Source organism: Mytilus galloprovincialis, chromosome 8 (genome assembly GCF_965363235.1).
Source record: "Mytilus galloprovincialis chromosome 8, xbMytGall1.hap1.1, whole genome shotgun sequence".
Taxonomy (NCBI): Eukaryota; Metazoa; Mollusca; class Bivalvia; order Mytilida; family Mytilidae; genus Mytilus; species Mytilus galloprovincialis.
In genome coordinates, this window is record NC_134845.1 from 16171401 (window position 1) to 16197551 (window position 26151).

At 31.2% G+C, this 26151-nt stretch overlaps 1 protein-coding gene across 1 annotated transcript in view; it reads left to right on the plus strand.

Annotated features, from left to right (window-relative positions):
* Positions 1-25789, plus strand: part of LOC143085179 (uncharacterized) — a 30780-nt gene extending 4991 nt beyond the window's left edge. Inside the window, exons 7-18 of the mRNA XM_076261400.1 lie at positions 650-733; positions 2480-2544; positions 4774-4851; positions 5643-5703; positions 6203-6338; positions 7171-7277; positions 7608-7697; positions 8353-8416; positions 9173-9225; positions 9495-9593; positions 10035-10169; positions 25564-25789. Of these exons, the coding sequence (XP_076117515.1) occupies positions 650-733; positions 2480-2544; positions 4774-4851; positions 5643-5703; positions 6203-6338; positions 7171-7277; positions 7608-7697; positions 8353-8416; positions 9173-9225; positions 9495-9593; positions 10035-10169; positions 25564-25725 (1134 nt within the window). The 3' untranslated portion in view covers positions 25726-25789. The remainder of the gene's footprint in view (positions 1-649; positions 734-2479; positions 2545-4773; positions 4852-5642; positions 5704-6202; positions 6339-7170; positions 7278-7607; positions 7698-8352; positions 8417-9172; positions 9226-9494; positions 9594-10034; positions 10170-25563) is intronic.
* The last annotated feature ends 362 nt before the right edge of the window (positions 25790-26151 follow it).

Below are 26151 nucleotides of genomic sequence, written 5' to 3' on the forward strand. Positions count from 1 at the left end.
TTCATCACCATTATATAATGTAATGTAAATAAAGGAAACAATACTCAACCGATGTTAACATCCTTTGAGTAGATAGAAAGAGACAGATCGAGATAAAAAAAAAAAACATGTCATCACCATCTTTTACACAACAAATCTTCCCCTTTGTTGCCCAAATAGTTATTTTAAGGGAATACATGAAAGGAGATGTGAACCATTCGTCAATTAACACCATAACGACAATCGAAAGGTCGGTATACGTTTTCGATTGTAAAGAAGTGGTATTTTTTCAAATATTAAGAATTGCGAATAATTTCGAGTATGGTAAAGAAGTGAATAAAACCAGAAGCTATCAAATACCTACAACATTTAAATATAACTAAGATACTTCGGGTAATTTTCTGATGTTTGACAGGCATATGTTCATTGCACATCTCCTTATTTTTATATGATCAAGTTTTAACATTAAATGATTAGATATAAGATCATAAGAAATGGTACGTAGATGAGATACAAGACATCCCAGAAAATTAGTATTTCAAAAGATAATGTTTTGATCATGTGATAGTTGTCAGGATATTTATAGAAAAATAAGAATTTAGGGTAAGAAAATGAATTAAGGAATGTTAATATTTACATTAACTTCTTTACCTCGATGATATTGTTTTAGGAGATAGCTCTAATTGAAAGTTGTCCAAGAACTGCATCTGTTGTGTGCAAGACAACATGTGAGTTTCTGGTGGTACAAAAACACGTATGTATATAAGTACTAATTACATGGATAGTCATTTTGTAACCCTGCTTGTTTCCTTTAGTGGTGGTATGTGAAATGTATCATTCAACTTGATAAAAAATAAATAAATTTCAATTTATATCTTTTAGAGGTCTGGTCAGTGACATCTTAATAAAAATTGTAAGCCTATATTCAGTATTATATATTAACAAGAAAGATTTTTGAAACTAGAAATATTACACCATCGATAAATGAAATCAGAAATATCTAGTCAGCAATAAATTCGAACCAGAAATATCACAGCATCGATTCAGTGGAATCAGAAATATTACAGCATTGATTCAATGAAACCAGAAATATCTAATCAGCGATAAATTCGAACCAGAAATATCACAGCATCGATTCAGTGGAATCAGCAATATTACAGCATTGATTCAATGAAACCAGATATATCAAAGCATCGATTCAATCAAACCAGATATATCAAAGCATCGATGAAATGGAACCAGATATATCACAGCATCGATAAAAGCAACTAAAGGTATCACAGCATCGATAGAATGGAACAAGATATATCACAGTATCGATGAAAGAAACCAGATGTATCACAACATCGATACAATTGAACAAGATATATCACAGCAGCGATAAATGAAACCAGATGTATCACAGCATCGATAAATGAAACCAGATGTATCAAAGCATTGATCAACTACATAGTTGTTAATGATAGAGGAATGCTACACTAGTGCAACTATCATACATGGAAAATGGAAATTAACTGGACTATACTGACAAATAAGACATATGAAAAATTTACCGAAAATACAGAATTCAAACCGCAAACGATAGAAAAAACACAATATCCAACCGAACCCAAAAAAGAATCATCATAACTAAATACACAAATGTTGGATTTATGAATACCGAGACAACTTCGTATAGCAAAGCAATTCATACTCGTCAAAACAGTCATTTGCGGGAATAGGTCAAGTTCGGTGCTTAGCAGACATGTACAGAAGACATAGATTTTAAAGCATAATATATGTCGTAATTAGGTACCAGGATTATAATTTAATACGCCAGACGCGTGTTTCGTCTACATAAGACTCATCAGTGAAGCTCAGATCAAAATTGTTATAAAGCCAAACAAGTACAAAGTTGAAGAGCATTGAGGATCGAAAATTCCTAGAAGTTGTGCCAAATACGGCTAAGGTAATCTATTTCTGGGATAAGAAAATGCTTTGTTTTTTCGAAAAATTCAAAGTTTTGTAACAGAAAATTTATACAATTGACCATATACGATGTAATTGAAGGTAGTTTAGACACAGACACATACACATCGTATAGATCAACAAATTCGTGATGGTGTAAATAAATTCGTATTGTCATTTCTTATCTTTCCTCCTTAAAACTCTATTGGAGCAGTTTCTAAGTAAGGAGCACACTCCAGTATATGCAGTTCGTATAGTGTGAGCATGTTCGAGAATAACGTATTCGTTAAGATATTTTTGAAAACACTATACGACAGAGCAGATAGTATGTTACTGAGAAAGGGAAATTGCAGTGCAATTGGTACCGTTTAATGTGTTTGACAAATAAACCTAGGTTATAATATCCTTTTTTAAGACTATTTTTTTTTTATATAAATCAATTTCATTGTGTCAAGTTTTCTTTTGAGAACAATAAGACGAACTCATACAAGTCACAATTAGTAAAAGGTAACCCATTATATGTCAAAGTACGGCCATTTTTTGTATTTTTCAGGATTTTGACGAGGTTATCAAGGCACCATTACTTAAGGAAAGAGAGGATCATATTGATTTTTGCAAGTAAATATAACGTCTGTACTTTTTCATGCTTTCATATTATTTACACTTGTTCTCAAAGTGCAGTTTCGACGTTAATGAAACAATCAATAAACAAACCAATCAAAATGTACAAACTTCTTTAAGACATCTTTATAAATTTGTTTCAAAACACTATAATAGAATACTGCATAAAAGTCAGCATGAAAAGTCCTGCCAAAAAAAGTAAAATCACAAAATTACTGAATTCCGAGGAAAATTCAAAAAGGAAAGTCCATAATGAAATGGCAAAATCAAAAGCTCAAACACTTCAAACGAATGGATAACTGTCATATTCCTGTCTTAGTACATCCATTTTCTTAAGTAGAAAATTGCTGGATGAAACCTTGTTTAAAAGCTAGCTTATCCTCTCACTTGTATGACAGTCGTATGAAATTCAATTATATTGACAACAATGTATGAATATAACAACTAGACATAATAGGTAAAAAGTCCAAAATAGGGGTACAGTAGTCAACATTGTGTTATAATCTTAAGCACTATAAAAACAAACAAAGATGTAACAAAGAAGCACAAAATAAAATATAGAGCATCCATATAAGAGAAAATTAAAGACAAGAATAAACAAATTTACAACAGTACAATACCACAATGCAGGGATGTATGTGTACAGAGCCACGTCAAATATTCATCAAAGAAACATAAAAAGGCATATAGACAAAACACATTATCAAAAATGAAAGACTAAGAATACAAAAATCATTTAAAATAGCACAATAACGTGATGTATAAGTACACAGCCGCGTCATTAGTATCAAAGAAACACCAAAATGCATATAGACAAAGCACATCAGAAAACATGAAAGACAAGAATACGGGAAGAATTATCATTGAACAATAACACGGGATAACAATAATGACGGGATGTACAAAGTATCGAGCCACGTCAAATGGATATCAATAAAACAGACGACTAGAAAGTAAAAGCAAACAACAAAAAAAGAATAGTACAACACGTTATTAAGATGATTAACAACGTCAATTTTTCTTTCGTCATTCTTACCTCAACGTACTCTTTTTAATCCCAATAGCTCTAAATTTGATAAAAATACATTATGTCAATTACATCTTAAATGTCAATTTCGGAAACAAATAGAAATTGAAAAAAATGTGTAGGAGTTATTCTCGTTGAACATTTTTAACAAGGGAAATATTGCTGCGGAAAATGCAAATCTTGTTAAAAGACATGTCCTTTGTCCACAATTTTCCAATTTTACACAGGTTATGATAAAATTTAGGTTAAAACGTTCATAATATTGCAAGCATTTTCAAGTTTGAAAGTTTGAAAGTTAAATGTAATTGATTTGTCATTATTTGATGTTTTCTTAACGTGCAAAGACTCATATGTCATGCATATTCAAGACGATAAAAATTGACATAAGAAATTTAATTGATAATGCCATTAAAGAAAATAAAACAAATAGAGATAATAAGCTCACAATTTACTACAATTCTCAATAACCAAAAAACAATAACCAACTCTTCCTAATCTCTGGCATAGATACAACGAATAACAAATTATAAATTGACTCTTGAAAGAATGATTATTTCTTCTCAATACGCCCATTAAAAGTTGAATGTTAGTAATACCAATTTTCCTGCACCAGATGCGCATTTCGACAATACATGTCTCTTCAGTGATGCTCGTGGCCAAAATATTTGAAATCCAAAGCTTATATAAAAGATGAAGAGCTATAATCCAAAAGGTCCAAAGGAATCAGAGCTTTGCATGAGGGAGATACATTCCTTAATTTATAACCGATGTAGAAAACGGATACTTAAAGTGTTTCACTTTTATAGATCATTACCATTTTTAAACAAAGTGTTTCTCTTTTATAGATCATTACCATTTTTAAACAAAGTTTTTCTCTTTTATAGATCATTACCATTTTTAAACAAAGTGTTTCTCTTTTATAGATCATTACCATTTTTAAACAAAGTGTTTCTCTTTTATAGATCATTACCATTTTTAAACAAAGTGTTTCTCTTTTATAGATCATTACCAATTTTTAAACAAAGTGTTTCTCTTTTATAGATCATTACCATTTTTAAACAAAGTGTTTCTCTTTTATAGATCATTACCAATTTTTAAACAAAGTGTTTCTCTTTTATAGATCATTACCATTTTTAAACAAAGTGTTTCTCTTTTATAGATCATTACCAATTTTTAAACAAAGTGTTTCTCTTTTATAGATCATTACCATTTTTAAAAGACTTTCCATGTGATATGTTACGTCATTATCCAAAAGAGTTCTTCTTCCAGTACTTCAAGTAAGTAATTGCACAGTTATCGGTCACAGGAATAATTCAAAATCGATGACAAAACCCTGGTAAAATAAAGAAACGAACAATCAACAAAACACGAGACAGAAAACTTAATCTTATATCAGCTAAAACCTCATCATCGCGACACATTTCACCAGAATCCGATCAAATGGATTGTCAACTAAAACAACACGAACAACAACAAATGGAAGTTTTTAACGACCTTGACTGGCTATACAGCCCTTGCACGTCGGTAACACGAACAAACTATTTAATACAAACTTTATATTCCTTTTTAGTTTTGACGATTGAATGAGACAGATTTTAGTAAACTAATGTAATTGTAATTTATGGATAAAAACGTATTTGACGATGATATTATTTACAGATTATCATAAAATAATATTTCAAAAGAGGAATGAATTGTTCATACTCATACCGAGGACATTAATAATCGATGCAACAGAAAGACACAAAAAAACTTTTATCATCACTGTACATTGTCTTTGTCTTCCTCGAGTCAGTTTTTTGCTTTCAATTTATTTTTGGTTCCTTACTCTCATGTGCATATAATAGGTATACTGATGAAAGTCAAGGTTACAAAATCAAAACATAATTGACCAAAAGAATCAACATGATTTTACAATAACCACACCAGCCTTATAAAACATTGTAAGTAAAATGCCTAGTTTCTTCTAAAAATTACCTAGGTGTATATCTAAATATTATAGGTCATTGCCATTACTACCAGAACCAATCGCCAAAAGTCAATAATTATTATAATTTATTTATTGCAGAGAAGACGATATCATTATTAGACACAGTGTATTAAGCAAATACATTGTCATCGTTAAATCGGTAAGAAATATCATATTTACTCTCTCAATGATTGAATTAAAATGGCAAAAGAATGATAGAAATATATCTATTATACAACCAGCCTTATTTTATACATAAATTTATCTCATTTTTTAAGCCAGTTGTAATAGAACTTCATCGACATGCCTTTTAAAAACACATAAAAAGGATTATCATTAAGGTTTAAAATGGGTTTTTGGCGTTGGATATATTGTGTCAGTGGGGCGTAGTGTTCTATGTATATATGTTTGCTATTAAATTAAGCATTCGAGATGGATTTATGAGGTTTAAAACATAGATACTAATACACGTCTTTTCCCTCTTGGTCTAAATTAAGAAAGACTACTAGTAATGAATGTCTTATCCTATTATGTAAAGTAATGGAATAATACAGGTTTTTCTAAAAACTTTAAAATACTCGAATTGGTAGATGCCTTGTATTTGATTTTTAATATGAATGTCATTCAGAAGTATAAATATCTCGTTTTGACTATTTTAGGGTAAATGTAAGCTTGTAAGTGATTTCACTGAAGTGCCATCAGATAAAAGACGTATTGTATTTGATCCTGATTTAGAAGAAGCGTTTCCATTATATACTACTATGTTGAGGGTAAAATCGAGAGCACCTGTTCCTAGTACGTATTTTTTCTTTCTTTTCTGAATTTTCAATTGATAGCATTCCTACATTTATTACAAAGTGGTACATTCCCAATGTACAAGAATTAGCATAGTCTTTAACGCACTGAACATTCCAAATAATCTGACTTGTATAATGTGGGAATCAAAATGATAAGCGAATTCGCATACGAAATTAAAATGACAGGTATCTCGATCAGAGTGCAGAAAATAGATTTATGTTAACAAAACAAATTTAAAACTAGGTTTTATTACGCGTTTTGAATTCAGTTTTGGGCACTATTTTTTTTAATATGGAAAATTGAATGTTACATTATTTGTGTAACTTTATGAGACGTTGCGATATTAAAAAACAATTATGCTGTAAGTTAGCCGATATCTACATAAAACACAATGAACTTTTTTTCGCTAACAATACATTCTTTGGTATAGACATCAAACAAGGTCGTACCTTGGCCTATAATGGTTTACTTTTATAAATTAATGGATGGAGAGTTGTCTCATTTGCACTCACACCACATCTTCCTATATCTATTAAACGTGTTTACAGACTTTAAGCTTTTGTTTAGTTATGCCGTGGTATTGACATAGTAAATGCTTTAACTGGTGTGGTAATATTGAGTGGCTTGCCCTTTTTTATTTGAGAAATAGGAGAACAATGGGGAAACTGCAGAAAGAGATTATAGCATATTCAGACTCAAGAGTTCCGTCGGTGTTTTCATAACTTCTCCATCTGTTTGAATACGATATAAAGTTTCGTTTGCCTTTTAAAATTCATTATTTGACGTTAAAAAAACTTTAAATGATTAGGTTTTTTTTTTATTTGAACAGAATCAGGTTCAACAGACTCAATTTCACGCATACAGATTGGACTGTTGACGGGTACAGTTGACAATACGGTCCTTGCAGCAAAAGCAGAGAAATCAAATATGAAACTGGTAAATATTTATCGACTTTCTCACTTTTTATCTGGTGGAGTTTCAACCGAAAGAAAGATCAGACATAAAAGTAGCCAGTACTAACCAGATTCCAATACTTAAACCTGATGAATTCTTTGGATGTATCTCATTGTAAAAATAGCGAGTGAGACGGAAATGACCGAATGAAATATGAAATTTTCTGTTTCTTTGCCTTGTTTTTGTTTTGGTTTTTTTACGGAAAGGATAGCTCTGTGCTAGGTTTAACTTTCTTAGAGTTTCCTAACAAAATGATGCTTTATTTAACTGCATTTGCATCATAATGTCAAAATGTTCTGGATTTTTTTTTAGGCAAGAAGACCAAGTACCGCATCTTTAGCCAAACGAGGATCTATAAGCAATTTATTCAATAAACCAAATATGGAACGAAAGAACAGCATGGTAAAAAAATCAGAAACTTATTATGTTTTTCCATTTAATTTTTGTTCTAGTTCTTGAATATAATCCAAAAAAACTTGCTGTTTTAGAGCTTTGTTTATTGCACACAAAAAAAACTGTATACTCTAAAACCTCTAATTTTTCCATATTTGTCGACTTGTTTTTAACTCCTCATAAGAACGGCTATTTATAAAAAAAACTTTCTCAAAGACATTGTAAAAATGATTCTTGCAAAGTTCTTTAACGTCTATTTAAAGTATACTGACAAACATTTGAATTGGTTCTCACATTGCATATCTCAGTGAGTCAGGGAGGATTAAAGATATTTTCAAAACTAAAAGGTTTGCTTCGTACTTTTATTCTTACCTCCTATATTGACACAGATAGACAGATCGAATATATGTCAAACGTGATGATTTCAACGTACATTTTAAAAGTTTTTTTCTGCTTCCTTTATTTGTCTTTTCTTGGTTAGCCATATTTTAACTTCGATAAACTACTGTTACGTTAACTTTAACATCAGAGAAATGAATGTAAACAATGCCAGCCATTTCTACATTGGCTCATTATACTATGTGAATAGTGTTGGGCAAGATTTGATTCTGATACTCATTGGATATATATTTTCATTCCTAGTATATAATTTCTTTTCTGGCAGATAACTAGTCAATTACTCAGAGAAAATCTTCTACTTCAAGACTCACAATTAACCAAGATTGAAGGTACATCTCAAAGTTTGAAAAAAACGTATTTCTAAATCCGTTTTAGATAATATAAAGTAGAGATAAAATGTGTATTAAACTAAAACTAAATGACTACCGTATATGGTAAAAAAATATCTTGCTCTTGACAGCGTATACTACTTCTAATGCATTATTTCGCTATATCTATATCTAATATTACTTTCAGTCTTACCTCATTCATTTGTTATATTTGAAATCTTCCTGATTCATTTTTATGGATCAGATTAATTTTAGAGAAAACTTGAAAAAGATATTCCATTTAAAAACAAGAGAAATAATATTTGTATTGTGATAACACATCATGCTTACAATTGAATGCAGGAACAAGCTGATAGATTACTTATAAAGTTATTTCACTTGTCCGATTTTTGACACAAAAGAGGGACGAAAAATACCAGAGGAACAGTCAAACTCATAAATCGAATATAAACTGACAACGCCTGGCTAAAAATGAAAGAAGACAAACAAACAAACAATAGAACACATGACACAACATAGAAAACTAAATAATAAGCAACAGGAACCCCACTAAAAACTAGGGGTGATGTCAGGTGCTCCGGAAGGGTAAGCTGATCCTGCTGTACATGTGGCACCCGTCTGACACAACCTAGATCAACACAACTAGGTTACGATGTATTGTTTTGAAAGTCTAGATAGTACATTTTCAATACTTACGGACTGTACGTATAGACGCTATGACAACTTATTAATTATATCTTTTCTTTCTTCCAACAGAGAAGCCGCGACCTAAAACAACTCAGGGTAGACACCAATTCACTGCCACCAAGGTTGTATGATAAATTTATATGTTTCTTTGTTAGGTAAAATATGTTCTATGTTCATCACAAATGTAAATATGCACATAATCAAATAATGCAATTGTTCTTCGTTTCTTCTCTAATTGACTAATGCTTAGTCACTAAGCACTTATGTTAATGAAATATTTTTTCTTTGGTCCTTGTGAATATGACAAAGGACTTATTAACGCAATGTTACATGTTATGTCATGTTTCTTGTAAATCTAAATATCAACAAAAAAGTTCATTTTGTTTGACAGGAACAAAAATTAAATTCTAAAGAAATTAAAAAGAAATCCAGTGATGACAACTGTACAACTCTTGCCCAGATATCACAGTTGAAAACCGGGGATGTTTTTGTAAGTTTATTTCACTAAACTAAATGTAAAATACCAATTGACATTGTTTTAATACATATATTTTATTATTGTAAAAAATGACAACGAACTTACAAAACAGAAATTGAAACCCAAATGAATTATCATTATCAGATAAATAAACCATTCAAGACTGAAAGCTATAAACAACAATATCTATATATGCTTTATTTAAAACACTTCGTCACATTCACATGTGAAACAAGAGGTTTATACATACAAAATACAATCACATACAATCATAATAATGTAGAGTTTAAACACAATGATTTTGGTATCAGTTTACCATACATGGAATTAAAATTTCAACTTTGCAATAATTATTTTTTAGAGTTATGTTTCTTATATCAGGAAGAATAATTTTACAAGTGTTAAGTATTATTTTATCAGACTCAAAACCATAGCTGTTATACATTGTTGCAGGGCTTGGAATCATTAGTTTCTAAACCATCAACAACATTAAGTTTAGTTAGCGAAGGAGCAGAGTGTATTTTGATATCCAAAAGACTTTTCTTAAGTGAAGCCAGCATAAAAGTGCTCAGAATAGTTAATGATTTAGTAAGTATATATATATATATGATTGTGTCTCTCTTTCTTTAATACTACTAATATGTTAAGATAATGAAACAAATCTTTCTAAAATAACGCACCCAAGCATAAATAAATACATTACCGGTCAGGTTAACGGATGAAATTACAAAAAAAAGTTTTATTGGAACTTTGCATCGTTTTAGTTATAATAGTTATCAAAGGTACTAGGATTATAATTTAATACGCCAGACGTTTCATCTACATAAGACTCATGAGTGACGATCAGATCAAAATAGTTATAAAGCCAAACAAGTACAAAGTTGAAGAGCATTGAGGACCGAAAATTCCAAAAAGTTGTCTCAAATACGGCTAAGGTAATCTATTCCTGGGATAAGAAAATCCTTAGTTTTGTAACAGGAAATTTATAAAAATGACCATATAATTGATATTCATGTCAACACCGAAGTGATAACTACTGGGCTGGTGATACCCTCGGGAACGAAACGTCCACCAGCAGAGGAATACTCATAAGGTGATCTTTTTTTCATTTTTGGAGTTTATGAAAATAAGGTATTTAGTTTAAGATCTGAATATAATTTTGTTTATGAATGATTTTTTAATTGATTGTTTTTAGTTTTTGAGAGTGTCTTCAACCTGATTAATATTGTATATCAGATCAAATGATAACTTTAGATTCTTTATTTCATCATGTTTTCTGGAAATAAGTTTCAAAATGAATAGATTCAATATAACAAATCATTCATATATTTAGGAAGAAAATAAACATATAGATAAAGTACTTACCGATTTCCGTAATTAGCATAACCTATTTTTCTAAAGAACCATTTTGTCTGCATAAGGGTGCTATAAACAGTTTCGTACTAAAAACTAGGGGTATTTCCCCAGTGAGATTTACATACTGATGGAATTCCCTGCTATTTATATACCACTAAATGAAAAAGTTGATTGTTTTTTATGTTCAATGTGAAAAACATATATTGAAGTTCAATTAAAATGCCACTTTTGTCAAGATTAAAAAAAAAAAATGTTTTTGTGACTTCCTACTATATGGGAGGCAACTCCATAAACAGCTGATTTTCACCTGTTGCAAAAAGCACTTTGATTTGTCAGGTAAGATAGCTCCTTTCGGAGCAGGCGAACGTAGGCTGAAACTACATTTTCTTAAATCAGCCGGATAAGCTCTTCGAAATGCATATTATAAGAAATCTCAAATATATGCACAGGTTACTGATCCGTGTGTCCAAAGGTGGTCTGTTTTTAAGGTTTTTTTAGGGGGAAAATGCCTAATTTCCAGCTGATAACTTGTACCAATTTGCATGTTTAAACAAGAGATGTTGGATTTTTTTTTATTTATTCAGAAAGTTCATAGAATTATCTTTCCATTGATGTATAGATATCTATATAACTATGAATATCTGACTTCTGCATGATGGGTCCACTATTACATGCCCTGTTACAGAATGACGTCACGTAAAAAACTGTTGATTGCACCCTTAAGGGACAAATACAAAATATTAGTGATGTTTTAGCATAGAAATGTGTTTGCGAATGGAGTAAAATAATTCTGAAAAATATTGTACGGCATGTATACATTAATTTAAAAGCATCAGTTTGGTATATTTAATGCAAATATTACAGATTTGTACATAGCAACCAGATATAAGAAAACCAGACTCTGTGAGAATATTGAAGTTTTTTAATTTTTTGCGACGTCATGATATTTTTATTCAATCTCTCATATATTTGGAACCAAAAGTTGCATATGAAAAGTGTAGATTTTTTCTACTTTGACCTTTACTCCTGATCAGTGTTACATAAAGTTTTATTCATTATAATATATATTTGGTACTTTTTATAGTAAAAAAGGTACACATGCCATTCCTAAGAAAAACACTATTTCAATATTTTCTCAACTCAGCTATAACTTAGTTCATATAGTACTAGGAACAAAATCTATTTAAAGTAACTTTATTCATGCCTATTTCATAGTTTTTATTCTATTTATTTAAAAGAAACCCTATTTTATGATTTATTTTCTTTGTAAAACTGATGAAAATGTGATACAGGAAATGTTTGGGATTTGCCAGTTAAACTGTTTGCCACTGGCCAATATGCCACTACCGCGAGACATAAAAAAAGAGCTGTAGTTTCACTATTTGTGGTCACAATCCTTAAAGTAAGACATCATTTTAATCGGTATAGTGTACAGATTCAGAAAAGCTGAGAATTTTTTATATATCGCATACAAGGTTTTGCTTAAGGGTGCTATAAACAGTTTCGTACTAAAAACTAGGGGTATTTCCCCAGTGAGATTTACATACTGATGGAATTCCCTGCTATTTATATACCACTAAATGAAAAAGTTGATTGTTTTTTATGTTCAATGTGAAAAACATATATTGAAGTTCAATTAAAATGCCACTTTTGTCAAGATTTAAAAAAAAAAAAATGTTTTTGTGACTTCCTACTATATGGGAGGCAACTCCATAAACAGCTGATTTTCACCTGTTGCAAAAAGCACTTTGATTTGTCAGGTAAGATAGCTCCTTTCGGAGCAGGCGAACGTAGGCTGAAACTACATTTTCTTAAATCAGCCGGATAAGCTCTTCGAAATGCATATTATAAGAAATCTCAAATATATGCACAGGTTACTGATCCGTGTGTCCAAAGGTGGTCTGTTTTTAAGGTTTTTTTAGGGGGAAAATGCCTAATTTCCAGCTGATAACTTGTACCAATTTGCATGTTTAAACAAGAGATGTTGGATTTTTTTTTATTTATTCAGAAAGTTCATAGAATTATCTTTCCATTGATGTATAGATATCTATATAACTATGAATATCTGACTTCTGCATGATGGGTCCACTATTACATGCCCTGTTACAGAATGACGTCACGTAAAAAACTGTTGATTGCACCCTTAAGGGACAAATACAAAATATTAGTGATGTTTTAGCATAGAAATGTGTTTGCGAATGGAGTAAAATAATTCTGAAAAATATTGTACGGCATGTATACATTAATTTAAAAGCATCAGTTTGGTATATTTAATGCAAATATTACAGATTTGTACATAGCAACCAGATATAAGAAAACCAGACTCTGTGAGAATATTGAAGTTTTTTAATTTTTTGCGACGTCATGATATTTTTATTCAATCTCTCATATATTTGGAACCAAAAGTTGCATATGAAAAGTGTAGATTTTTTCTACTTTGACCTTTACTCCTGATCAGTGTTACATAAAGTTTTATTCATTATAATATATATTTGGTACTTTTTATAGTAAAAAAGGTACACATGCCATTCCTAAGAAAAACACTATTTCAATATTTTCTCAACTCAGCTATAACTTAGTTCATATAGTACTAGGAACAAAATCTATTTAAAGTAACTTTATTCATGCCTATTTCATAGTTTTTATTCTATTTATTTAAAAGAAACCCTATTTTATGATTTATTTTCTTTGTAAAACTGATGAAAATGTGATACAGGAAATGTTTGGGATTTGCCAGTTAAACTGTTTGCCACTGGCCAATATGCCACTACCGCGAGACATAAAAAAAGAGCTGTAGTTTCACTATTTGTGGTCACAATCCTTAAAGTAAGACATCATTTTAATCGGTATAGTGTACAGATTCAGAAAAGCTGAGAATTTTTTATATATCGCATACAAGGTTTTGCTTAAGGGTGCTATAAACAGTTTCGTACTAAAAACTAGGGGTATTTCCCCAGTGAGATTTACATACTGATGGAATTCCCTGCTATTTATATACCACTAAATGAAAAAGTTGATTGTTTTTTATGTTCAATGTGAAAAACATATATTGAAGTTCAATTAAAATGCCACTTTTGTCAAGATTTAAAAAAAAAAATGTTTTTGTGACTTCCTACTATATGGGAGGCAACTCCATAAACAGCTGATTTTCACCTGTTGCAAAAAGCACTTTGATTTGTCAGGTAAGATAGCTCCTTTCGGAGCAGGCGAACGTAGGCTGAAACTACATTTTCTTAAATCAGCCGGATAAGCTCTTCGAAATGCATATTATAAGAAATCTCAAATATATGCACAGGTTACTGATCCGTGTGTCCAAAGGTGGTCTGTTTTTAAGGTTTTTTTAGGGGGAAAATGCCTAATTTCCAGCTGATAACTTGTACCAATTTGCATGTTTAAACAAGAGATGTTGGATTTTTTTTTATTTATTCAGAAAGTTCATAGAATTATCTTTCCATTGATGTATAGATATCTATATAACTATGAATATCTGACTTCTGCATGATGGGTCCACTATTACATGCCCTGTTACAGAATGACGTCACGTAAAAAACTGTTGATTGCACTCTTAAGGGACAAATACAAAATATTAGTGATGTTTTAGCATAGAAATGTGTTTGCGAATGGAGTAAAATAATTCTGAAAAATATTGTACGGCATGTATACATTAATTTAAAAGCATCAGTTTGGTATATTTAATGCAAATATTACAGATTTGTACATAGCAACCAGATATAAGAAAACCAGACTCTGTGCGAATATTGAAGTTTTTTAATTTTTTGCGACGTCATGATATTTTTATTCAATCTCTCATATATTTGGAACCAAAAGTTGCATATGAAAAGTGTAGATTTTTTCTACTTTGACCTTTACTCCTGATCAGTGTTACATAAAGTTTTATTCATTATAATATATATTTGGTACTTTTTATAGTAAAAAAGGTACACATGCCATTCCTAAGAAAAACACTATTTCAATATTTTCTCAACTCAGCTATAACTTAGTTCATATAGTACTAGGAACAAAATCTATTTAAAGTAACTTTATTCATGCCTATTTCATAGTTTTTATTCTATTTATTTAAAAGAAACCCTATTTTATGATTTATTTTCTTTGTAAAACTGATGAAAATGTGATACAGGAAATGTTTGGGATTTGCCAGTTAAACTGTTTGCCACTGGCCAATATGCCACTACCGCGAGACATAAAAAAAGAGCTGTAGTTTCACTATTTGTGGTCACAATCCTTAAAGTAAGACATCATTTTAATCGGTATAGTGTACAGATTCAGAAAAGCTGAGAATTTTTTATATATCGCATACAAGGTTTTGCTTAAGGGTGCTATAAACAGTTTCGTACTAAAAACTAGGGGTATTTCCCCAGTGAGATTTACATACTGATGGAATTCCCTGCTATTTATATACCACTAAATGAAAAAGTTGATTGTTTTTTATGTTCAATGTGAAAAACATATATTGAAGTTCAATTAAAATGCCACTTTTGTCAAGATTTAAAAAAAAAAAATGTTTTTGTGACTTCCTACTATATGGGAGGCAACTCCATAAACAGCTGATTTTCACCTGTTGCAAAAAGCACTTTGATTTGTCAGGTAAGATAGCTCCTTTCGGAGCAGGCGAACGTAGGCTGAAACTACATTTTCTTAAATCAGCCGGATAAGCTCTTCGAAATGCATATTATAAGAAATCTCAAATATATGCACAGGTTACTGATCCGTGTGTCCAAAGGTGGTCTGTTTTTAAGGTTTTTTTAGGGGGAAAATGCCTAATTTCCAGCTGATAACTTGTACCAATTTGCATGTTTAAACAAGAGATGTTGGATTTTTTTTTATTTATTCAGAAAGTTCATAGAATTATCTTTCCATTGATGTATAGATATCTATATAACTATGAATATCTGACTTCTGCATGATGGGTCCACTATTACATGCCCTGTTACAGAATGACGTCACGTAAAAAACTGTTGATTGCACCCTTAAGGGACAAATACAAAATATTAGTGATGTTTTAGCATAGAAATGTGTTTGCGAATGGAGTAAAATAATTCTGAAAAATATTGTACGGCATGTATACATTAATTTAAAAGCATCAGTTTGGTATATTTAATGCAAATATTACAGATTTGTACATAGCAACCAGATATAAGAAAACCAGACTCTGTGCGAATATTGAAGTTTTTTAATTTTTTGCGACGTCATGATATTTTTATTCAATCTCTCATATATTTGGAACCAAAAGTTGCATATGAAAAGTGTAGATTTTTTCTACTTTGACCTTTACTCCTGATCAGTGTTACATAAAGTTTTATTCATTATAATATATATTTGGTACTTTTTATAGTAAAAAAGGTACACATGCCATTCCTAAGAAAAACACTATTTCAATATTTTCTCAACTCAGCTATAACTTAGTTCATATAGTACTAGGAACAAAATCTATTTAAAGTAACTTTATTCATGCCTATTTCATAGTTTTTATTCTATTTATTTAAAAGAAACCCTATTTTATGATTTATTTTCTTTGTAAAACTGATGAAAATGTGATACAGGAAATGTTTGGGATTTGCCAGTTAAACTGTTTGCCACTGGCCAATATGCCACTACCGCGAGACATAAAAAAAGAGCTGTAGTTTCACTATTTGTGGTCACAATCCTTAAAGTAAGACATCATTTTAATCGGTATAGTGTACAGATTCAGAAAAGCTGAGAATTTTTTATATATCGCATACAAGGTTTTGCTTAAGGGTGCTATAAACAGTTTCGTACTAAAAACTAGGGGTATTTCCCCAGTGAGATTTACATACTGATGGAATTCCCTGCTATTTATATACCACTAAATGAAAAAGTTGATTGTTTTTTATGTTCAATGTGAAAAACATATATTGAAGTTCAATTAAAATGCCACTTTTGTCAAGATTTAAAAAAAAAAAATGTTTTTGTGACTTCCTACTATATGGGAGGCAACTCCATAAACAGCTGATTTTCACCTGTTGCAAAAAGCACTTTGATTTGTCAGGTAAGATAGCTCCTTTCGGAGCAGGCGAACGTAGGCTGAAACTACATTTTCTTAAATCAGCCGGATAAGCTCTTCGAAATGCATATTATAAGAAATCTCAAATATATGCACAGGTTACTGATCCGTGTGTCCAAAGGTGGTCTGTTTTTAAGGTTTTTTTAGGGGGAAAATGCCTAATTTCCAGCTGATAACTTGTACCAATTTGCATGTTTAAACAAGAGATGTTGGATTTTTTTTTATTTATTCAGAAAGTTCATAGAATTATCTTTCCATTGATGTATAGATATCTATATAACTATGAATATCTGACTTCTGCATGATGGGTCCACTATTACATGCCCTGTTACAGAATGACGTCACGTAAAAAACTGTTGATTGCACCCTTAAGGGACAAATACAAAATATTAGTGATGTTTTAGCATAGAAATGTGTTTGCGAATGGAGTAAAATAATTCTGAAAAATATTGTACGGCATGTATACATTAATTTAAAAGCATCAGTTTGGTATATTTAATGCAAATATTACAGATTTGTACATAGCAACCAGATATAAGAAAACCAGACTCTGTGCGAATATTGAAGTTTTTTAATTTTTTGCGACGTCATGATATTTTTATTCAATCTCTCATATATTTGGAACCAAAAGTTGCATATGAAAAGTGTAGATTTTTTCTACTTTGACCTTTACTCCTGATCAGTGTTACATAAAGTTTTATTCATTATAATATATATTTGGTACTTTTTATAGTAAAAAAGGTACACATGCCATTCCTAAGAAAAACACTATTTCAATATTTTCTCAACTCAGCTATAACTTAGTTCATATAGTACTAGGAACAAAATCTATTTAAAGTAACTTTATTCATGCCTATTTCATAGTTTTTATTCTATTTATTTAAAAGAAACCCTATTTTATGATTTATTTTCTTTGTAAAACTGATGAAAATGTGATACAGGAAATGTTTGGGATTTGCCAGTTAAACTGTTTGCCACTGGCCAATATGCCACTACCGCGAGACATAAAAAAAGAGCTGTAGTTTCACTATTTGTGGTCACAATCCTTAAAGTAAGACATCATTTTAATCGGTATAGTGTACAGATTCAGAAAAGCTGAGAATTTTTTATATATCGCATACAAGGTTTTGCTTAAGGGTGCTATAAACAGTTTCGTACTAAAAACTAGGGGTATTTCCCCAGTGAGATTTACATACTGATGGAATTCCCTGCTATTTATATACCACTAAATGAAAAAGTTGATTGTTTTTTATGTTCAATGTGAAAAACATATATTGAAGTTCAATTAAAATGCCACTTTTGTCAAGATTTAAAAAAAAAAAATGTTTTTGTGACTTCCTACTATATGGGAGGCAACTCCATAAACAGCTGATTTTCACCTGTTGCAAAAAGCACTTTGATTTGTCAGGTAAGATAGCTCCTTTCGGAGCAGGCGAACGTAGGCTGAAACTACATTTTCTTAAATCAGCCGGATAAGCTCTTCGAAATGCATATTATAAGAAATCTCAAATATATGCACAGGTTACTGATCCGTGTGTCCAAAGGTGGTCTGTTTTTAAGGTTTTTTTAGGGGGAAAATGCCTAATTTCCAGCTGATAACTTGTACCAATTTGCATGTTTAAACAAGAGATGTTGGATTTTTTTTTTATTTATTCAGAAAGTTCATAGAATTATCTTTCCATTGATGTATAGATATCTATATAACTATGAATATCTGACTTCTGCATGATGGGTCCACTATTACATGCCCTGTTACAGAATGACGTCACGTAAAAAACTGTTGATTGCACCCTTAAGGGACAAATACAAAATATTAGTGATGTTTTAGCATAGAAATGTGTTTGCGAATGGAGTAAAATAATTCTGAAAAATATTGTACGGCATGTATACATTAATTTAAAAGCATCAGTTTGGTATATTTAATGCAAATATTACAGATTTGTACATAGCAACCAGATATAAGAAAACCAGACTCTGTGCGAATATTGAAGTTTTTTAATTTTTTGCGACGTCATGATATTTTTATTCAATCTCTCATATATTTGGAACCAAAAGTTGCATATGAAAAGTGTAGATTTTTTCTACTTTGACCTTTACTCCTGATCAGTGTTACATAAAGTTTTATTCATTATAATATATATTTGGTACTTTTTATAGTAAAAAAGGTACACATGCCATTCCTAAGAAAAACACTATTTCAATATTTTCTCAACTCAGCTATAACTTAGTTCATATAGTACTAGGAACAAACTCTATTTAAAGTAACTTTATTCATGCCTATTTCATAGTTTTTATTCTATTTATTTAAAAGAAACCCTATTTTATGATTTATTTTCTTTGTAAAACTGATGAAAATGTGATACAGGAAATGTTTGGGATTTGCCAGTTAAACTGTTTGCCACTGGCCAATATGCCACTACCGCGAGACATAAAAAAAGAGCTGTAGTTTCACTATTTGTGGTCACAATCCTTAAAGTAAGACATCATTTTAATCGGTATAGTGTACAGATTCAGAAAAGCTGAGAATTTTTTATATATCGCATACAAGGTTTTGCTTAAGGGTGCTATAAACAGTTTCGTACTAAAAACTAGGGGTATTTCCCCAGTGAGATTTACATACTGATGGAATTCCCTGCTATTTATATACCACTAAATGAAAAAGTTGATTGTTTTTTATGTTCAATGTGAAAAACATATATTGAAGTTCAATTAAAATGCCACTTTTGTCAAGATTTAAAAAAAAAAAATGTTTTTGTGACTTCCTACTATATGGGAGGCAACTCCATAAACAGCTGATTTTCACCTGTTGCAAAAAGCACTTTGATTTGTCAGGTAAGATAGCTCCTTTCGGAGCAGGCGAACGTAGGCTGAAACTACATTTTCTTAAATCAGCCGGATAAGCTCTTCGAAATGCATATTATAAGAAATCTCAAATATATGCACAGGTTACTGATCCGTGTGTCCAAAGGTGGTCTGTTTTTAAGGTTTTTTTAGGGGGAAAATGCCTAATTTCCAGCTGATAACTTGTACCAATTTGCATGTTTAAACAAGAGATGTTGGATTTTTTTTTATTTATTCAGAAAGTTCATAGAATTATCTTTCCATTGATGTATAGATATCTATATAACTATGAATATCTGACTTCTGCATGATGGGTCCACTATTACATGCCCTGTTACAGAATGACGTCACGTAAAAAACTGTTGATTGCACCCTAAGGTTCATAGTGGCTTTCGAATCAAAACAGTTGAAGAGCCAAACTAATAACGATTTCCAAGAACTTTGGAAGCCAACGTTCCGAAATAATCGTGTCCAATATGGCTTAGGTTGTCAGTACCTGAGGTAGAAAAACAGTAGTCTTTTTCTCAAATATTTACCTTGTCAATAATATTGCATGTCAACACAAAAAATGTGCTGACCACTGGACTTAAACGTCGAAAAAAAAGTTTTCCAGGAGGAGTTGCTTTAATAGCATAATCTATTAACTGAAAAATACAAATTAGAATGTGGAGTTTAACTAGCTATAAAACAAGGTTTAATTCTTTATTTTTTACATAAGAAAATGTCTGTACTTAGTCTGGAATGTGTCAGTTGCTATCAATTCGTTTGGTGTGTTTGAGCATTTGATTTTGTCATTTACTTAGAGACTTTCCGTTTAGAATTTTCTCGGAATTTTGGTATTTTACTTTATATTAAAGTTATATAATGATACCATTTAATAGACAGACAAGACCTTCAGGAACCGACATGGGTGTTAACCTAGTTGTTGGATTATAATGTATGATACATTTTCATTTAAGGAGGAAATTGGGGAAATCAATATTTAAGGGATCAAAAGTACCAAAAAGTTCATTAATAAAAGAGCCAAAATCTTTTTAACCCTTAACATTCATTTTTTTTTTATTTTAGTTTCCCTATTTCCTGAAAAAAAACGGGGAAATGTGTTCCTTTGTAATTATTGAGATTATGCTATCCTATCTCGTTGACCTATAAGATGTGTCTGTGTCTCAACGCACTAGCATAATTATATCGCTGTCATATAACTGTAGCTGTATAGTAGTCTGATATGTAAATTTATCGTTTGTTATGGTGATGCATAAATGACAGGAGACTCTAATCCTTTTGAGGCAACTGGTCTCGGTTATTTTCAGCGTTTATTGAATTTCCTTGGGTTTTGCTTACTAAGATATTCCTAGCTTTGTATCGCCTCAGTTAGACATGGGAGATTTTGCACTTTGGTTAACTATTGTTCATCAAATTTAAGTTTTTACAACACGCATTTATGAAGAGACGCCCGACCACCTATCTTCAGAAGTTAAAACGTGCTTTGGGAATAACTTCAATAATATATGCTGGATGACAAACATTACATGTAAAAAAAAAAGAATGTAAAAGAGGGGCGAAAGATACAAGAGGGCAGTCAAACTCATAAATCGAAAATAAGCTGACAACGCCATGGCTAAAAATGAAAAAGACAAACAGACAAACAATAGTACACGTGACATAACATAGAAAACTAAAGAATAAGCAACACGATCACAACCAAAAACTGGGGTGATCTCAGGTGCTCCGGAAGGGTAAGCAGATCCTGCTCCACATGTGGCACCCGTTGTGTTGGTCATAATATAACAAATCCAGTAAATAGTTTGTGAACATCAAAATCAAATTTGTTTTTAAAAACCCGGGTAACTTTTGTACTTTACAAAAGTACAAACAAATCAATATGAAATAGTTATTCTCAAACAACCTGTTGCAACTATAACTAATGTTGTGGTGTCTCCTGAAAGTGCAATCTATAAGTCATTAGTTAGTTGAATACAGACAATTTGTCCACAATGCTTTTTTAATAACCAATAAATTAAGGTATTGTTGTTTTTAGTTTTGCTTAATCTAAAAATAGTTGTTCCAACACCTTCCCTTGAAGATAAAATCAAATGTCAAATGAGGCTTATAGAAAATAGAATGGTGTTTTCAAGCAATTAGCAACAATACAAATGGCAATTTGACTGATACATTTCCTGTTGCTTTGAAACAACCAATGATTAAAAAAACATTGAATTTTCATTAAGAATAGGTCGTTACCCTATTTAACATTTCATTCCATCAACGCTTGGATTTGTGATTTTCTAATCAGGCTTTCTTTTTTTAATATTACTAAAATGATAAATGGATGAATGGAAATAATTAGTATTATATTAAGGTAACACGATACCGAATGGCATATCTTCTGATTTCCAAACTTTTTGGCACACGTGTTCTTCGAATCGAGTTACATCTGAATATGTAATAAAAAATGGAGGTCACCATTTTTGTTTTCTTGATATTTTAATAGGAAAACGTCAATTTTGGCGAGAAATTTACATAGGTATATAGGGGAAATGCCTATTTTTCGGCATACCTTTATAGATTTTCCAATGTATGGCTATGTTCTATATGTCACCATCTTGTTTTTTAGATAAATGGCTTCACAATTGATTGATACCCTTAGAATTTGACCGAAAACGTGTGACGTTATTGAATACAGAATGAAACGTTATTCCTACTCAGAGATATGGAAAACAAAATATAAGTCGGGATCTGAATGGTGTTTATTTTATTTTCATTTCCCATGTGGGGTTCCGTAAATTTCCTAGTAATGCAATGTAAAATTCTACTGATATAATTTATTTCGTCCTGCACATGGAAATTTCACTCACATAAATTAACATAAATCTCGTCTGATTTTCACACCAAACTAGCATATACTTGAAACTTGCTTGAACTGGTTGGTTCCACGTGAATCTTATGATAATAATTCATGAATAAATCACCGAAATTTGGTACACGTTAAATTCACGTAAATTTTTAAAATAAGATTATTCAAATAATATCTTTATTCTAAAATTTAATTAAAATCATAAAAAATACCTTCATATTTTTGTAAAGTTCACGTGAAAATAACATGAAAATTTTTACGTGTGATTCATTTGAATAACTGAGTTTTTAACTCTATTTTTTAAGACAATGGTGGTATCATTGCTTCAGCCATGCAGAAATAGAGTATACTTTAAAAATTTGATTCAGTTAACAGTTGCTCGGTTTTTGATGGTCGTTTAACGTTCAGTGGCAAATAGCTCATGCATGTTCGGGACGATACATTTCAATTTTGAAAACAGTTGTTTATAAAAGACACATTTGATGCATCAGTCAAAAAAGGTTTAACATTCTAGATCTGTTAGTTGTGAAACTTAAGAGGAAAAATAATGATCCTGAAAAAAATACACATTCTAAAAAGTGAAATAACAAACTCAAAGAAAAATTCAAAACTTATATTCTTGACTTGCTACGTACATTAGTATAGTGTATTCTGCGTGGTGTAAATGTGTGAGTTGTTGTAATTGTTTAGCAAGAAGGACAAACATTGCAAACTGTATGCAAAATTTCACAATGTTCAACAGTCTGCCATTTGTGGAAAATTATTTACAAAACAAATCTTGAGATCATATATGCATTCTTTAAAGTAAAAAAAAACTGCGAAATATATAAAAGTTCCAGCTTTAAATTCCACATGTTGGAGATGTAAGGCGGAGTGCGTGCCTTTTATACTTTATCAAAATGCCTAATCCAGGAACCTGTCATGAACCAAAAATATAGAAAATCCAGACGATATACGCAACTTTGATATGAGTAGTAACACCAGGTACATAATTTAAACCAAAAGCAATAAGAGTACGAGGGACAATAAACAACTGTGTATAAGTTGGATGTGAAGCTAGCTATTAAATCAGGTGTAAACTATCCTAATGCGGGAAATGCGTTTATATAACATCTTAGTTACGTAAGCACGTCACTGTGTTTGCCATCCTGTGGTATGTGTCGTTGAAGGAATATGTTTGCTATTGTTCTACGTTTTGCATGTTGTGTCGACTATTATATTGTTTATGAGTGCGTTTCTCTGATATGAATGTTCTTGCGTGTGTGTGTGTGCTGTATTTCTGTATCGTAGTGTTAGCTATATTTCCTAACATTGCCATAAATATTGATGTTTGGCTAGCCATTAAACCAGGTTCAACCTACCATTTTTTCATAAAATGTCCTGTACTGAATTTGTAATAGAGCAGTTGTTATCAAATAGTTCGTTTCTATGTGTGTTGGCGTTTGTTTTTGTTGCATTTCGATGTTCTTTTTGTTCCTTTGTTTTCCTCTTACAGTTGAGTTGTTTCCCTTGGTTTTGGTTTATAACCCGGATTTGTTTTCCTTGAATCGATTTGTGACTTTTGAACACCGGTATACTACTATTGCCTTTATTTACCATGTCAGGTATATATCATTGTTTTACATACATTCCCTTGGTTTATAACGTCTGTTTTGTCAGTGATTATGGACTACATCTTAATATGACCTTTGGATTCGGTATTTTAGTTGTGAGTTTTTATGGACTACATCTTATGACCTTTGGATTCGGTATTTTAGTTGTGAGTTTTTATGGACTACATCTTATGGCCTTTGGATTCGGTATTTTAGTTGTGAGTTTTTATGGACTACATCTCATGACCTTTGGATTCGGTATTTTAGTTGTGAGTTTTTATGGACTACATCTTATGACCTTTGGATTCGGTATTTTGGTTGTGAGTTTTTATGGACTACATCTTATGACCTTTGGATTCGGTATTTTAGTTGTGAGTTTTTATGGACTACATCTTATGACCTTTGGATTCGGTATTTTAGTTGTGAGTTTTTATGGACTACATCTTATTACCTTTGGATTCAGTATTTAAGTTGTGAGTTTTTATGGACTACATCTTATTACCTTTGGATTCGGTATTTTAGTTGTGAGTTTTTATGGACTACATCTTATGACCTTTGGATTCGGTAAAAACTTGAAATTGTATTGAAAGAGGAGCGAAAGATACCAGAGAAACAGTCAAACTCATAAATCGAAAATAAACTGACAGCGCCATGGCTAAAAATGAAAAACATAAACATACAAATAATAGTACACAAGAAACAACATCGAAACTAGAAGGCCGTACGGTGACCTATAGTTGTTAATGTCTGTGTTATTTTGGTCTTTTGTGGATAGTTGTCTCATTGGCAATCATACCACATCTTCTTTTTTATATTAGCAACACGAACACCACCAAAATCTGGGGTGATCTCTTGTGCTCCGGAAGGATAAGCTAATTCGGTAGATCATCACCTGACTGTTTATATTTTTTCCAAGGCAAACGCATCGCAACTTAAGAGAGTTCATAATTGCACACCAGTAAAAGTACTAAAGACTACACTATACATTACTTGTAATTTGTGAATTGGACAGTGAATATTTTTTCGGCCAACAGAAACAGCTAATATAAATACTACTCTCTAAGGGATTTATGGATAAACGTAGATACCATGAGTCAATTATAATAAGTTTTTTAATGTAATATAAACATAATTGACAGTTTATATAGGGCAGGAAACGTTTGTAGGATTTTGCCTACTTAGCCTTGTTTTTTTAGCTGTGAGTGTGGATTGGGTGGGGATTTGAGTATTGATTTACAATTCTCGATTGTGTTTTGAATTTCTAAACCCTTGTATTTGAATTTTATTATATTTCAGGTACAAAATTATCCATGTCATTCCTATATTAGAGATCAGGTAGATTGCTACCGGAAATGGGTACAATATAAGCATGACATTGAGGAGGAGGTTCTGACTTCCCATCGACAGAAAGACAGGGTGTGGGTTGGAGGTGTTCCAGCATTAAAATGTGCTTCTTAAACAATGTTGTGAATAATTATACTATTTCTTATTATTCCTATTAATTAAAATATATTCAGGTAAATGAGTTATATCATAATAATTAGTGTACCTTACCCAAAAATTTAGGTAACCATTTTTCTGTATCTGCTTATTTATATCGGGTTTATCATGACTTACAGACCAATGAAACCTGTCATAATTTAATCAAGGCAATATGATGAAGACGAAAAGTAGGGAGATGTGTCTCTTTTATGCTTACTTAACTTGATTTGGCATTTCAATCATTTTTGATTGAAGCTTCACTATGATAGGTTTATGTAAAGCACGCTATCTATTAATATAATGTATTCTCAAAAGGGTATTGAGTTGAACATTTTTGGATAATATGGTACGGTAGGAAGATAACTTTAAAAGATTCGAAAAACACAGATTAATGCAAAAACG